The 16610-nt window shown below is 36.1% G+C and overlaps 3 protein-coding genes across 3 annotated transcripts in view; 1 reads left to right on the top strand and 2 right to left on the bottom strand.

Moving 5' to 3' along the window:
• The window catches only part of LOC105166199, a gene marked incomplete in the record, with an annotated part of 2845 nt that extends 199 nt beyond the window's left edge, over positions 1–2646 (bottom strand). Inside the window, 5 exon segments of the mRNA XM_011085462.2 lie at positions 1–168; positions 250–590; positions 1754–2065; positions 2217–2286; positions 2388–2646. Coding sequence (XP_011083764.1) covers positions 1–168; positions 250–590; positions 1754–2065; positions 2217–2286; positions 2388–2465 — 969 coding nt within the window.
• On the top strand, positions 3297–4308 carry LOC105166200. The gene is made up of 3 exons (XM_011085463.2): positions 3297–3529; positions 3635–3676; positions 3789–4308. The coding sequence occupies exons 1-3, from the start codon at positions 3407–3409 to the stop codon at positions 4146–4148; spliced, it is 525 nt and encodes a 174-aa protein (XP_011083765.1). The 5' UTR covers positions 3297–3406; the 3' UTR covers positions 4149–4308.
• LOC105166201 (wall-associated receptor kinase-like 14) lies at positions 5058–9416 on the bottom strand. The gene is made up of 3 exons (XM_011085464.2): positions 8565–9416; positions 6876–6953; positions 5058–6721 (listed from the first exon to the last, which is right to left on the bottom strand). The coding sequence occupies exons 1-3, from the start codon at positions 9283–9285 to the stop codon at positions 5466–5468; spliced, it is 2055 nt and encodes a 684-aa protein (XP_011083766.1). The 5' UTR covers positions 9286–9416; the 3' UTR covers positions 5058–5465.

Raw genomic sequence — 16610 nt, forward strand, 5'->3', positions numbered from 1 at the left:
TAGCAAGGACCATAGACAAACCAAGCCTAGGATACGGAAAGTAACTACCATAGAAACCAAAGCTCCTGTTCTGTCTAAAACTGCAGGGGTTACAGATGCCTCCCTCATGCTGTATATTAACTTCTCAATGAAATTTGTAGCCCTTGTCAGCTGATATATCCTGTAGACCTGAGGAGAAATATCGATCTGTTAACATTGTACTCCCATTTCAATGAAGACAGTGAAACATCAAATACAGGTTCCCTGTACCTCAAAGATAATAGGCAAAAGAGGCCAGCAGGATGATCCATTCCAGTCGAGAAGTCTCTCAAATGCATATTGAGCCAAACAACCAGCTAGGAAAGGAGCCACTGAGACCAATGCAGGTAAACCGAGCACAGGCCAGATGACATAAACAGCAATCAGTGGGGCACAAACCTTGAAGCCCATCGTAAAGAAGGCAGATGTCAAATATCCCCTTAGGCCTGTGATAAGACTCCATCTCTTTGGGCTAAACTGGAGATATGGCTTTTGAACACGTTCAGTTACAAACAGAAAAATAGCAAGTCCAGCATAAAAGATGACCTCAGTTGAAAAGGAAGAAACAATTTCTGCACCAACATTGACATCAAAATCAGTAAGTCCAGCGTAAAAGATGACCTCAGTTGAAACAGAAGAAAATGATCCACAGAAATGTGACAAAGGAACTTAAGAAAAGCATGTTAGTAAAAGATCTGCGTAAAAATTAATAAGTAACTAATGAGAATACGATACAAGAGGCTCTAAAGGTGCATAGGAATTTGCTGAATGAGATGATTAAAAAGCTAATCTGATATTGTTCTGTAAAAGATTAAGAGTGCAATACACGTTTTCCATACTTTAGCCAAGCATACAGATGTATGTCTATCTAGCTTTTGCTTTCTTTAGCATACAAGAGCAAAGCTCATAAAACCAGAAACGTACAGGCTTTCATATTCATATATATGTTTGGCAAACATCAGAAAATTGTACTCCTGTTCTGTTGTGCAATTCAATCCAAAAATGGCATCTTTTAGCATCTCTGTCCTTTATTCAATAGTTCCTTGGCTCTAGTTCATAGAGAATATAAGCTGAGCAGGTTCCCAAATGACATAAAGATCACAAATCCATTAAAGCCCGAGCACTTTAGAATGCTGAACTATCAACCATTGGAGCTAACCTCAGTTGCTTTCATCTTTCCTCTCTATTATATCATCTATCATCTGACAACTTTTCCTTTCCTTTACTCTTTTTGATTGAACACAGATCTTGTTCAGATATTCATCGTAATGAATTCAAGATAAACCACCATGATCAGATCAAGTTAACCGCCGTAACTGGAAGTCTATGTCTGTAATGGCCAAAAGACATGAATTGAACTTAGAACCAGTTACAGAGTATTGGGATGTTCACTAAGAAAAACGACTTCCTAAAAACTTCAAAGATTAACCTGAAGGAAAGATCCAAAATCAATAGTATAGTCCATCACGCGAATCAAAATATTCATATCCCAGGATACTCAAATGCCTGTTTTGTCTGTCAATAATAATCTTTCTGAAGGCAAATTGAAATAACACCAACAAAATGAATTATTAGTCTGTAACTGACAATGTACGGTTTCCATTAGTTAAAAGTAAACAGATGCCAGTTTCAGAAGATCATCAGTTTAAGCACAGCAAGAAAACCATGAATTATACAAATGCAAAACAAATAGCATTCAGAACACTATAACTGAGTAATGAAAGCTAAAGAATACCTGCAAAAACCTGATTCTTGAAAACATCCTCAATAGGACCGACAATGAAGACCTGGGGAACAACCAGCGACGAAATCAAAGCAACAGGAGCCAAAACCCAAAGCAAGGAGCCAGTGTTTTCTTTAAATGGCGACGAAACCAATTTGCTTTCCTCAACCGACTGGTGAGTCAACCCACCAAAAGAAACAGAGCCCGACTTCCCACGAAATGGTTCCGAGTCTTTTCTTGCTTCAACCCAAAAGCCCAACTTCCTCGACGAATTCAAATTAGCAGAACGTACAACAACTCCACTCCTTAAAGATGGAAACAAAGCTGGAGAATAGAAAAATAACTCTAATTTGAATATAAAAAGATAAAGAAAAAGGGAACAATAACATGCTCCCTTGCTCAACTTCTTCACAATTTCAAATAATTGCTCATGGCAAACCAAATAAAACGAGAAGAAAAGAGCGGAAAAACGTACATTTGAGCTGAACTTGGAATCTGGACATCTGCTTTTCCAAGCCAACATGATTTCCACAACGCTCATTCGCCTAAACAAGAAACAATTATAGCAAAAACAAATAATAGCAATTTCTGAAGATTATCGCGCAGAATAGAAAAACAACGGACAGATTGAGGAAAGAACACTCACGGTGTGAAGATGAGGAGGTGAAAAATGGGTGGTCAAAGGATAATTCTGAATGAAAACACAGGCAGCTTGCAGCTTCATTTCGAATGAGTGTTTGTGTTCAAAGCTTCAGCGGAGTTTTGCTCGATTGGGTTTTGCTTTCAGGATCAATTATCCTTAAACCCTTTCTCGCAGCTCTCACCGACCGTAGTGATTCCTGACCTGTCAAAAGTAAAAATAATTTGCTGCTGAAAACCCAAATGCACAATGCAAACTTGTTCGGCCCATCAATCCAAAACTTATGAGTATGTTATATTTTTCAATTTACGCTAATTTCATTTTGGTACTCTAATTATATTTTTATTTTATTTTTAGTATTTTAGTTTTTGAAGTTATCAGAATTAGTACCTAATGATTACAAGTTTTCGTTATCGTCGATACCTTTATTAATTTAACCATTAAAATTAGCGATTAATTCTATTTTAAAATAAAAAATAAACGTGAATTGATCAATAACAGGTCGTGTTTAGCTGCCATAGACATCAACTTGCTGAGTTGGCATAGACACATGTATGATGTGGGGGGCGGGTGATGTTAGCTGAGTTGACACTTTTTTTGTAATGATGTGGCATCACTTGGTGCTGACGACAGATGATGACTCGAAAATAAAAATGACAGGTGAAAAAAGAGAAATTTAAAATTTAAATGTTTGTATAAATAATAAAAATTATTATAATTCTTTACTTAAATTTATTTAATTTAAAAAGTTAAGAATAAAAATGTATAATTATTTAACCTAACTTTCAATAGGAAAAATTAATAAATACTTATTTTTAATTATTACGGATGGCACGTAGAGAGTGAATCACACCCGTACAATCAGTTGGCAAATCCAACGGTTGAAACTTTATCTCAAAAAATTGTAAAATGGTGTCATCTGAGTCTTAGCTCTCAAGCGTATCTCCTTGCTCTCTGCACTTACTGTTTCTCCCATTCCCATCAGACGCGGCAAAAAACAGTAACGGCACATTCCCCGGAGAGAGATGGAAATCGTTGAAGAAGGAGCAGTGATGGTGGCGAAGAAGAAAGGGGAGTTGGCTATCGAAGATTACCTCGATTTCCTTGACGACCGCTCTCTCAATCTTACCATCCCCCAGCTTCGTCAGGTGAATTCAGATCAATGAGGGTTAGGTCATTGGTCGGTTGTTATGCTTTGATCATTTCTCCTAGTTTACCAGGTTAATGAAACCGGTTCGTTTCTTCTCTTCCAGATCATTGGGATGCACGGCTTCAAAAGGAATGAAACTAAAAAGGCCTCATACGAATTCCATTCTTCAATTTTTTTTCCTGAATTTTTTGGCCTTCTTATAGGTGTTTTTTTGGGGTTAATACTGTTTGGATTAACAATAATGTTTTTCATTTCAGCAACTTTTAGTGGATATGGTAACCACGATGGATTTGATGGATCTCCACCGCTCGACGCTGCTAGACGCCGGCGTATCAGGTGATGCTTGCTTCACCCTGGAGGAAGTGATCAACGACCTCAAACATCTCGACTGGCAAGAGTGCCACGTGACCTCTCTCCTCACCCTCGGCGCCGTCGACTCTGCCTCCTCCTCCTCCGTCGCCAGCGACGCAACCACTTCAGTGAAGCGGAAAAGACCCAAAAGGCTACGAAGGAAGCGGACTGAAGTTGGCGCCGAGGCCGAGCATTCTGATATTTCCACTGGTACTACTGTTGCTGCAGAAAGTACCACCGAGAGTTTGAGGTCAGTGGAGGTTTAAAGTTCAGAATTACAGCTTTCATCTTTGGAGGTTAGCTTGAGATTGAGGGTGCGGCTGTTCGCTGCTTGTACATTTGACTATCGAGCAGGAAGGTACAATAGTAGTTGTAGCAAGTGAACAATCAAAAGTAAATAATGTAGACATTAAAATTGAATATCCATTTCAGGAGTGAAATCTGGGAAAGAAAAAACCCTCTAAGGTTTTCCTTAAATAAATATTATAAAAGAAATAATAAGACTGAATGGAAATTTGACGAACATAAATTGAAAAGTTTTTAGTTTTTCTAATGTGGGCATTAGCCCATTTGGGGATTGACATTCTTTCTAATTTGTGTTTGAATTGAATGTTTTGGATTCGGAAAAAAGAATTTTGTTGAATGCACAACAATAAGTCACATAAAGTCTAATTTTCAGTCATATTGTCGACTTTCATTAGGAAATTAACGGAAAAAACACGTATAATCTACATGATCATTATCTTTCAAAATGGAGGAAAGCAATTAGAGGACTTGCATGCTTTTTTTCCATTAGTTTCCTAACAGAAGTTGGTAGAAAAACTAAAAGTGAAAATCTTTTAAAGTTATGAAACTATTTTGGATAAAACTGAGTTATTGGACGAAAATGTAATATTCCTTAAATTGAGTTAATTTTTATTAAAAAATTTGTAAGTTCGAATGTGATCACCCGAACCAATATAAATTGGTGAAATAATTTCCTTATATCAGTCGTATGTTATATTAGATAATCGTTGGTTTAATTATAATTTTACTGATCTAACGGAGAGGGTTTTTTTTTTTTTTTTTTGACAATTACGATAAACCCCAAAAAAATGTAAACATGATTCATCCTGTATTATATATATCACATATTTATATATATAAATAAAAAATTTATACACATGTCCGTGAAATACAATACAAGATGCAATAGCAATTCGGATTGATCATCAGAAATGGAGTCTGCACATAAACCACTGTTACTTACCATGTACAAAAGTTATCCACATCAAACCTCAATCTGGATATGGGAAATGTAGACATTTTCGAACATCACCAAATTAGAGGAAACCCATTCCCCTTTCTGGATTGCTCCAAAAAACAGAGGTAGAAAAGGTTGTAGTGTATTAACAGTATCGTCTGCAGTCAAGAATACTTGCAAGACGCAATTTTATATTGCAGATTATGCTAACAAACGCCTATCAACATTGGCCAACTACTCACATTGCTTGTTTGTTTGTCCTCTACAACCCCGGAAAACACAGTCCTGCGTCTGCTTGATGCAGACGTTTTAAGGCCGAAATCGAATGAGCGGTTTCAGTTTACCGGATAACACTGTTCAGCAAACTATTTGATGAAGGTGAGCTCTGATCACTTTGCCATGAATCGTCTGCCGATACAGGCGATAAATCAGTCGTGTCCAATGAAGTCGTGCTGCTAAACAGACCGACGCTGCCAAATTTGTGCTTTTTAACCGTCACGTTCAATGGTTTATCGCTTAAGTTAGAGGATGATGAGCGAGACGATGCTTCAGATGACCCGGCAATGCTTGTGTCCGAGTTTGTCCACTTACTTAGCCTAATTTGTTCCAATTCTATGGCAACTTCCATCATGGAGGGCCTCATATCCTTGTGAAAGGCAAGGCACCTAAATGCCAATTCAGCCACCTTTTGCACGGACAAAAGTGTCCAAGCATCGTCTGTTGTTTCGAGGAACGGATCGATGATCTCGTCCAAATGCCCTCTCCCGATCCTGTCAACGGCGAGAGCCGCCAAATTCACTTCGTTCTGAGGCCGGCTAAAGTCTACCACTTTCAATGCGGTTATGATCTCTATAAGCACCACTCCGAAGCTGTAGACGTCGCTTTTGTCGGACAAATGGAAATGCTGATGGTATTGAGGGTCGAGGTATCCGGGAGTACCCTGAGGTGCAGTCGAGATGTGGGATGACTCCGCCATCCCTAGTCTCGAGAGCCCGAAATCAGCTACTTTGGATTTGAAGTTGTAGTCCAAGAGTATGTTGCTGGATTTTATGTCCCTGTGGTAAATAGGAGGGTGCATGGCATTATGAAGATAGGAGATTGCCTGAGCCGTTTCAGCAGCGACCGTCAGGCGAACCGGCCAGGGAAGTGCACTGCCTTTTTCTCTTTGCAGGTGCTGAGATAATGTCCCATTAGGCATGAACTCATAGACGAGAATCTGTTCGTCATTTTCAATGGAGCACCCTAGGAGCCTGACGAGGTTCGGGTGGCTGACTGAGGAAAGGAGCTTGATCTCATTGATGACTTGTTCGATGCTACCCGAATCTCTGTGCCTGATTCTCTTGATAGCAACCCATTCGTCGTTGTTCAGTTTGCCCGAGTAGACGGTCCCATAAGCGCCGTTTCCGAGCCTTCGTTTCTCTGAGAAGAAATCTGTGGCTTTCTCCATTTCCTTGTAGGGATATATAGGAACAGTTATGCCTGTTGTTTCGCACAATTGACGGCTTTTTCTGCTTCTGCTCCTCAATTTCGATCTCTTCCGAATGAAACAGATAACCAGACCTAAACCGATCATCAATGAAGCTCCTGCGGCTACACCTGAGAACCAGAAGCCAGCATCTCAGACGGTTTTACACAGGTTCTATGTTGCAATAATACATTTTCTTAAGAACAAAAACATCGTTTTTGCATCCTGCCATATAGAAATCGAAAGAATCGGTATGGCTCGAGATTGGGCAAAGTGATTTATTACCTCCTACTAAGACACCAACTCTTGTTGTTCCTCCACATTCGCCCGATAAGTACTTGGACGGGTTACATCCCAAAGATTCTGCAGTACAACATACGATTAATACTGATACAGAATTCCATATGGACCTGTACTCATACGGACTATCAACTATTGAATCACACATGATAACGTCATCACGTACTACACCAACGGCCTAAGCTCATACGTGTACAAATCCCACATAAGCGACATCAAATTTTCCAAGATCCCGAATAGAAAATCGAGACCACAAGATTTAAACCAATCTTCGTCCGCACAAGAAGTAATAGATTTCAAAGAAATCCACACATTCAGACATTCAGTCCCCACCACTCCTAACATCATTAGGTGAACTACCAGATTTTAGTGTATTTGTTGGGCTTATTCTTTGTTCATTGGATAATTACACGTACCTTTCTGATCTATGGTCTATTTATACAGATTATTTTATTTTTTAAATAATTATACATACATTCATCAAAAATATTAATATCATCTATACAAACTACCATATATACACACAGAAAATCCCAATATCATCACACAAACTTCCTATTCTTTTTGGTTGACAAGACAATTTTTGTAATTATATAAAAAATACGAATAATTTATATAAATAAACTAGAGATCAGAGGAATAAATAGAATGCTCCCTTATTTATTTGCATTTGGTAATCTAATCAAATAATGAAGAATATAAAAGGTCTCCACAACAGAATGATGAAAGGGAATTTTGGCACATTAGGATAGTGGATGAGACTGACTAGAATTCTACCACCAAATGATGGTTGCAAGAAAACAACCAAAAGTTATCATCATTCTCTTGGTCAGACGTACTTTTCATATGAAAGAAACCTTATTATAACAAATGTTGTCACACATTACATGCCAATACACCACTGGCCAATCCCAACCGCCTTCCCTCCATTCCAAAACAGAATAATTTAATTATAATATAATAAAATTATACTTGTTATATAATTAATTTAAAAAAAATAAAATCCAATTAATTACAAGAATATGATTGGTTTAGTCTGCAATTATTTGTAAAGTCTTTGAAAGCAGCCCCTCAATTTGAAAACAAGTTTTACTTTTGAAATTCTCATTGTTGCATCTCTTTATTTTTAAAGAATTGGATCCTTTGTGAGGGATCCAAGAAGCCATAATTATGAATGTTTTGCGAATTAAAATGACACCATATTTTGATCATCTTTTTCATTATTAGTCAAAGTAACAATTATGACATCTATGTCCCAAAAGTATCTGTTTACTAATTCCTATTTCATATTTAAATTTATATAATAATACTTCCATCATAATCTATAGTTTGAGAAACTTTAGAGATTTTTTTAATTAGTTTTAGTTGATGAATTTAAATTTGAGGGAAATATTTAGAGGAATGATTAGAAATGAGTATATATTAAAAAAATTTAAAATTCATCAATGTTCGACAAAAATAATAATTCAAATTAAAAAATAGAGTATTTAAAATTATTTAAATAAAATTCATAATTTTAAATCCATTGATCTAAATGAAGTCGTATGCAATTTTCTTATTATTATGATTTACAAAATTATTTTAAAGTAAAGGGGAAAAGTCAATTAGTCCAATGAAAAAAGAGAAAAACAAAAGAAAGCATAATCAAAAAAGAAAAAGTCATCAAAAGCCTACCTTTCCGGCAGCCCAGCCCGTCGCGGAACCCATCTCCGGCGAAGCCCTCCAAGCACTCACACCGATACGCCGGCGAGCTTCCCTCCGCCGGCGGTGTAACAGGAATGCACTTCGCGTTCTCCGAGCACCGGCAGGCCCCGTGAAGCCACCACCCCACTCTCACAATCTGAACATCCAGCGAGACCGACGAACTGTTCGCGAACGACTCCATCGATATCGCCGAGAACAGTGACCGACAGCCGCTCCGCGTCAGGTTGTTGTAGTCAATAAACGAGGTCGCATTATTAGTCTCCGAATAGCAGCTGATGCTATCGTTCTTGACCTCGCATTCGAGCAGCTCGAAGTGGGTCTGCACCATCGTCGATGGAATGAAACACCCGCTGCTGGAGTTCCTGCAGTTCTGCAGAAGGATCGCGTTGTGGGACGTCGGGGCGAAGTTAGAGGTGAAGAGGCGGCGGAGCGCCTCCACAGGGCGGCCGCACATGGGGGGAAGGTTGACCAGAATGGTGTCAACGCTGACGGACTGCACCGGGAACTCGGCGGCGAGAATTGTGCCATTGGAGGTGCAGTTCAGCTGGATTGGACAGCCGGGAGAGAAGCCGAAAGGGAAGGGGAGTTTCCGGCCGCCGCAGGCGTGGTTGCACCAGGCGGCTGCCGGCGTATACCGGACAAGAATCGTTGTAAGAATTAGGAAGATAAAATTAAAGAACTCCAACTTCATATTTTCAGGAATCAAGAAAGAGAGTTATGAGGCATTTGGTACAAGAAAAGTATAACGATATTTGTAGTTATGGTAAAAGTTCAGGAGGAAATGATGTGAAATCGGGCCTGGAAATGAGAAAATTGAGGATGCAATGAAAAGGAGGAGGGAATAGATTAATTATAAGGAATAATTACATTTAGACCCCTAAAATATGAAATTATACATCCCCTCAATTTTTTGTTGAACTTGCATTTATACCCTTCTAAAAATTTGTTGTTTAAAATTTTTGGACAAGAATTGTTGATGTTAGAAAAAAAAATTCATAAAACTTTCTAATTTTATCCCTCATTTTAATATTCAAATGTAGTAATTTTGTATATGTAAGGGGAAATGTAATGATGTTAACCTCACTCCATATATATATATATATATATATATACATAATATTTATCCCTTTTTATAAGCCCAATAATATACATGAGAACGCTAAATGAGAGGCAACATGAAAAATTTATGTATTTTTTTTTCTTTTGGCTACCATCAATATTTATCGTTCAAACCCTAACTAGCTAGAAGTGGATCAGATTTTAATGAACTTTTTTGGTGTAAGTGTAATTTTAAAATTTTCTTAGGAGAAAGCGTAATTTTATATTTTCAAAGGAATTTAAGTGTAATTAATTCTAATTATTAATTAATAATAATTAATTAAAGAAGAAATGATGATTGAAGGAATATGGTTTACTTGGAAGTACTTTTCCTCTTTGCACACCTTTTTTGTCCTTTTTTTCAAACTAACAAATAATAAAATTTTCACTCATTTTGTGTTAAGAATCATAAAATATGTCTAAGGTCGCTATTAATCCTTTACTTTAAAATATTCCAAAGCAGTCCCAATACATTTGAGAATATTAACTTTGGTAGTTTAAATAAATAATATCAAATTCATTGGTATCCATCTGGGTATTTTTTATTTTCATTTTTGTATTTACAAAGTATTTTGTAGAATTGCTGAATGGTTTTTTTCAATTTTGCTAAGGTTGTCCGTCTAGCAACATTCCGGCTACCATTTCCGGCCAAAACTGGCCAAGTTAGTATTTGTAAAAAATGCACAATCACAAATGCATATCTTTGTCTTTAAATGTAATATCAATTCAGTCTCTCCTGACTTTTGCAAAGTCCTAACGGTTGGGAGGTCACTAAACTGCCAAGCATATTTCCCTTATATATATGTGTAATTAAAAATGAAATGCACACATGAAATTCCACATAAGCAAGAATTTTACAAGAATCCAGCCTTTTCTTCCCCCCAACCTATTTTCACATAAAAACTTGAAGCTTGCTCGTAACATCTGAATGCCTCTGGGTGGCACCTTATACTTGTGAACTCGCCTATCTATAATGTCTATGTTCACCGAGGTTCACGGCTTACACGTCTTTGAGTGTTTTTGTGTCCGTCCCCAAGTAGTTAGTTTACTGTAATGCATCTCGCCCACAATCTCGGGTCATTTTGACACATCTCTCAATGACTAGGAGCATCCTCACTCTGCCTCTGCATTGCAGGTCAATCTTGTGACACAACGAACATCTCATGCTCAATGCTAATTCGGTGCATCGCTGGCTCATCTTTTCGCCATGCCCATTTTTCATGCCTCACCCAAGAAGGGGCATATCATACTTTTGATGATCATTCGATATGCTAACATCACACATTAATCCCACACGACATGCTCAATATGCTTTCTTGCCTATCGACAAGGCTTCACAACTTGCCTACAGTGTAGCATCGCCCCACAACCGTATATCTTAGTCAATAAATTCCCCTGCACGGTTAGATAGAGCATGCCACAAGTTAGTTCACAAGACAATGGAGTGCTCATCAATCACTCATTTAGCTTAGAGGTGTAACCTCAAAATTCCAGCAGCTCGCAGGTAGCCTTGTATTTACATCAAGCCTCTCGGGTCACTTGTAGATCCAATGTGGGCCCTCCTAATCCCATGTTGTCCATTTGGTTTCCTTCCTATTTTGGAATTTTAAACAATCCTTTGAGATGCTTAGAGCTAGTCCTTGGAGCCCCCTACCATGCTCTAAGAGTTTGCACATTTAGTGTTTTACTGCAGGGAAGGTTGTCTGAAGCTCACCACGCATGCCTCCGCTACCCCCCATAATAGGTTTAAAAATATTTTTCCTTATTCTAGTATTGGACATTGAAATGATGGAGGAGTGCCCCCTTTTTGCATCTCTGTCGTCTAATGTCTGAATTAGGTGTCATTTGAACCAATGATACCTTACAACTTTTATAATTAACAACACTATAGACATTCAACCCCGTCTGATCATCCATCAATAGGGAGTTGCCCTTGCAATACTCTGAAATTACTGCTCCATCGTTATACTGACAGACAAATTTTCATCATCAATTTCCTACCCGATGAAACCGTCTCACTCTAAAACTTAATGGAGATGTTCCCAGCACTCCACAAAACTCACCACAAGAACTATTTTAACAATCTCCATCGTTAAAGCATTCTACTCAACTTGTGAATCTTATGTGCCTGTTGGGATGGCGCTTAAGTGCAGCCCCCTTATCTTCGTATCCAAACGTCGATAGAATTACTTCGTACTTGACAAATAGCATCTAATACCTCAATAAAGTTCTCATTCAAACAATATTGCAATCCCCAAACAATTAAGAGTCCCTGCTCACTTGTCGCTTGTGTACTTTCATCCGTGTAGACATTTTCTTAAAATAAAGGGTATTAACATAATTATCCATAATTAAGAGTAATACATTTAAGAGAAATTATTAAAAATCCCTTAAAAAATATAATGTCAGACATGACACCTTAGCCATCCCCGCATACTTTTCAAAATCTCTTAATTTCAAGCTAACTTTCCTAATCAAAAACTCCCAAAAGGAACTCCAAACAAAGCCTTGAATTTTAAGCATAGGAAAGATTTAATTTGGCAATAAGATTCTATGGCTAACCTGTTGGAATACAAATACTTCTAAATACTAATAAAAAATGCTAATTTAGTTGATTAGTTTACTTTGCAAGTGTAGATTAAGTGGAAGGTTCGGAACAAGGATGGATTAAGTCTGCAGCATTGGCTCCTGAAGTCGTGACGTCTCCGGGTTTTCAGCTAATGTGTAAGGGCAGTTTTCAGGCGGCTTAACAAACCAAAAATAATATACATATATATATATACGTACACTCCTTTCATCCCAAAAAAAAAAAAATTACAACGAACTCCCTTAAAAATTATCATAATTATAAATACTCTATTATTTAAAAAAATTATAAGTTTTCTTCTAAAATTACAATTACTCTAACAAATATCCCATATAATCGGGCTGTTATAAGGGATATTTGTTAGGATATTTTTCAAGAAGATATTTATAATTTTTCAAACAACAAATGGTGTTTGTAATTTTAAATTTTTATGGGAGCCTATTGTAATTTATCCAAAATAATTACTTGATTCTATGATTATTTATCTTAATATATATTTGTCTTGTTTTTAAATATTAATAAAAAATTATATAGTAAGTTTATATATAAATAAAGCACCAAAATACCACTTTACATTGACCTTAATATTGTACAATTATAATAAAAAATTGTGGATGATTTTTTTGTATAATTAATTAAAATTTCTTACATTTTATATAGTTATTAACAATTAAAATGATCATTGGAATTAAAAAAAAAATGTTGACTTTTCTTATTTCCGTAAAAAATAGAAAAGAAAAAGGTTACCAACGATAAATGAGTATTGTTTTTTAGATTTTAAATTAACAAATAAAAAATGTAATTAGAAAATGTATAGTTTTCCTAACTTGAATTACACAAGCTACCAACTTCATAAGTTGAATTAAATTCCTTATACTAGTCTCGCTTTTTTACTGTCGAAATTTCTCTCCGAATGTTGTTCATATTTCTTTTTCAAAAAATATATTACGATGTTCTGTAAAATGATCGTCCCATTTAAAAAATTAAATTAGTAGAGAAGAAAATCAATCAACATTTAATATCTTAACACGCGCTTTTTATGTGCAAATCTTATTGCGATGAGATTGGAATCCAAAATATTTTTATTTGGTTTTTTCTGAAATAATATTTTGCGTAGGGCACCGATCGAATTGTAAGGCGCACCATAATGATGTAGACAAACTTTGTATATTAGTTACAGATGATAAACTTAAGAGGTTTATAAGACCTTAAAACTAACAAAATGTCTTTTTAAAATAAAATTATGAAACTCATATAAAATTATAATGATACGATAAAACAACCAGAACAAATCAGGTTGAGAGAGAGAAAGAGAGAGTAGTTTAATGTGTGAATTGTGACTATTTTGGTAAGAGGCATGTGATGGTGGTGGAAAACTAGGTGCAGTCAGAGGCTGTGTCAAATTTTCCTCTTTCACGGGCTGAAAAATATGCCAGCCGTGTTTTCTTTATGTAATTTCAGAAATCAGTCAATAAGGAACTTTTTTTTTAAATATATATAAATAATAATTATATTAAAATTAATAAATTAAATAATACATAAATTCGATCAATAAATCTACATTATACTAAATTAAGTAAGACATCTAATAAAATTTAAATTCATAATTTGGAATTTATTCACAAGACAGGAGTCTTAATCATTATGTACGTGGTTGGCGTCAGGAAGAAGGTGAAAGTTTTATCAGGTCGTTATGGTTGGTGCAGTGTGGGTTCCACACCCCGTATGAACACACATACACAACACAGCACCATTCATTGTTAATCAACCTCATGTCGTTGGTCAATTTGCTTTGCGATACACGCTATTTCTTCCTTCTTCCCAAATTATGACTATCAGGTTTTGAGTTCAAACACTGGGTCCATCATCATTAATGCGGCAGTTTCAACCCCAAAATCTCCGTCAAGCCAAGGGATTTCAGGCTTGCCAATGTTGGTAATAGTTATCAATTATTGCATTTCATGTTGGTTGTAGAAGATGTATTTGAGCGTCTAATAAAAAGTCGGGGTAGAAAATCTGTGGAACAAGGCGAACCAAATTTATAATTGTGATGTAAGAAATTGACTAGTTGAAAATGAGGATCGGAGAAAAATTTAGTGTTGTTTATGTGAATTTAAACTCACATTAATTGTAAATTATATGTAAATTTAACGAGTAACAGTATAATTTATATGGGTACAAACTCACGCTTACGACGTCCCGAATCCCTAAATATGGATAGGTATGATTGATGTCATAAAGACATTAATGTTGATGGACTGCACGTCTTAAATTGGATGTGGACAACCACTTTGTTGATTAGTATTGAAGCCGTGTTTTCCTCTTCAATTTCTTGTCTTTGGACTTTTGCTGCGATATTAATTATTAATTAAGACATAGAGTCTTTAAAAATAATAAATGAATTGATCATAATCGGATCTAAATTCTACATCTTATAATCATAATGTTTAACATTTTCAGACCTTTGACCACGAGATTAACAGTACATTCAGTCCAGTACAAAATCACCTAACATGAATTTTTCAATACAAACAATTTATCAACATATTATTTTTTTCAATTCAAACCCCAACTTTTCTAGTGAAAATATTGAAGGATTCATTTTATTTTTCATGGGTTTACTGGTTTTTGGGCCAAATTAATCTTTAAACAAAGCAATTCATGACTTGTTTTTTCTTTAATTTCACTCAAAAAAAATATGATTATTTTATTATGATTAATTATTATGGTTAAAAATAAAAAATAGTGGCAGATACTAATTAATCATGATCAGGCAATAGCCATTATTTCTACAAGTGGGCCAAATTATTTGCTGCAGCCAAAAACTGTGGCGAATATTTTGGTCATATGTAAAATTATATCAAATGTTGATTCATTGTGGTCAGCCTGCTCGTTTGTGTTTTCATTTTCAGTTTTCAGTTTGAAACAGTAATTAAAGTGAAAATATGTTTGTTTATACGTATTATTATTGAAAATATATTGATTTAACACCAGAGTTCAATATAAAATACAATTTCATTGACTAAATCACGGACGGGGCTCATCTATCCACTGGAAAAGTGAAATTATCATAATACCCTCGAGAAACTTACTTAATTTAGTGAGACATCGGGCTCATATGGCCTAATGTGTAATAGCTAGCCCAAACCCATTTTGGGAAATATATTCTGAGGAGAAGGCCCGGTAATGTAAAGGAAGGCCCATCATTACAAGAGAGAACTTGGGATCCGCTTGTTTAGTCATGTGGGTCGGATTTCTTGCAACCAAAAATCTGGACCGAATAGGGTCTTACACGTGGCGTGATCCCAAGAAATCAGATGACATCCATACAAAGGTGTGAAATTATAAATAATCATCAATATTATTTAATAGGTATGTGCAGTTATTGTTCTGCTATTCTATATTTATGATTTTACGGTCCTATTGTTTGATCTGTTTAATGATTTGAGTGTAGGAGTAGGATTGCTGGGGATGATTCTGGCCATTCTGATTTGTGTTCTCGAGCTGTTTCAGAGAGAACCAGGACTCAATGACTAGATGACTACATAACCACTGTGTCGTGGGGATCGCACTTGATACCCACAAATATTTCAAATTGTGTTTTTTATGCTTGTCTTTGATTGAGTCCTACCTACCCGACCTAAATCCGAGTATATATGTACATTCTTCATGACCACACGATCATTAATAGCTCAAATATAATCATACAACACATTCAATCGTATCTACAATATATCTCCTGCATACACCAGATATAATTTTATTGTCTTATCTTTTCTTACGTACTTTATTTTTAAATAATTTTATTGACTCAAACATCGGATGACAACAATCAAGATTTTTTTCAATATTTCTCACGAGGTCGATCAGTCGTTGCCAAACTCCTCTAGAAAGAGCTACAACGTCATTTCAGCTATGCCTGGTCCCCTCTAGCTTTTCGAATTTACGAGGACCTGGTTAGGCTTCAATCAATTGACTTGATTCAAGATCATTTAACCTTAAAGAATCTCATCAAATCCAAAACTCAAATAATACAGAACGTTATTTTTCATAGGAAAAAACACATCATCAAACCTTAAAAAAGTGAAAAGTGGATTCTCTCTTCAGGTCTTTTTTGTGTGTGTGCGTGTTTGATAATTCTGTTTAGGTTATTGCTTTGGAGGCTGGTAAGAATCTTGACAACCAAAGTATTTGTATTTTCTCCATTACAATACGTATGAGTTATTAGCGTGAGCTTTCAGAAGTTACCCCCTTTTTGTTACTTGGGGTAAATATTCTTACCGCTGTTAACTGCACTCTCTCTGCACCTGCACATGCACAATATTCTTGCT

This window comes from Sesamum indicum, linkage group LG7 (genome assembly GCF_000512975.1).
Source record: "Sesamum indicum cultivar Zhongzhi No. 13 linkage group LG7, S_indicum_v1.0, whole genome shotgun sequence".
Classification (NCBI taxonomy): domain Eukaryota; kingdom Viridiplantae; phylum Streptophyta; class Magnoliopsida; order Lamiales; family Pedaliaceae; genus Sesamum; species Sesamum indicum.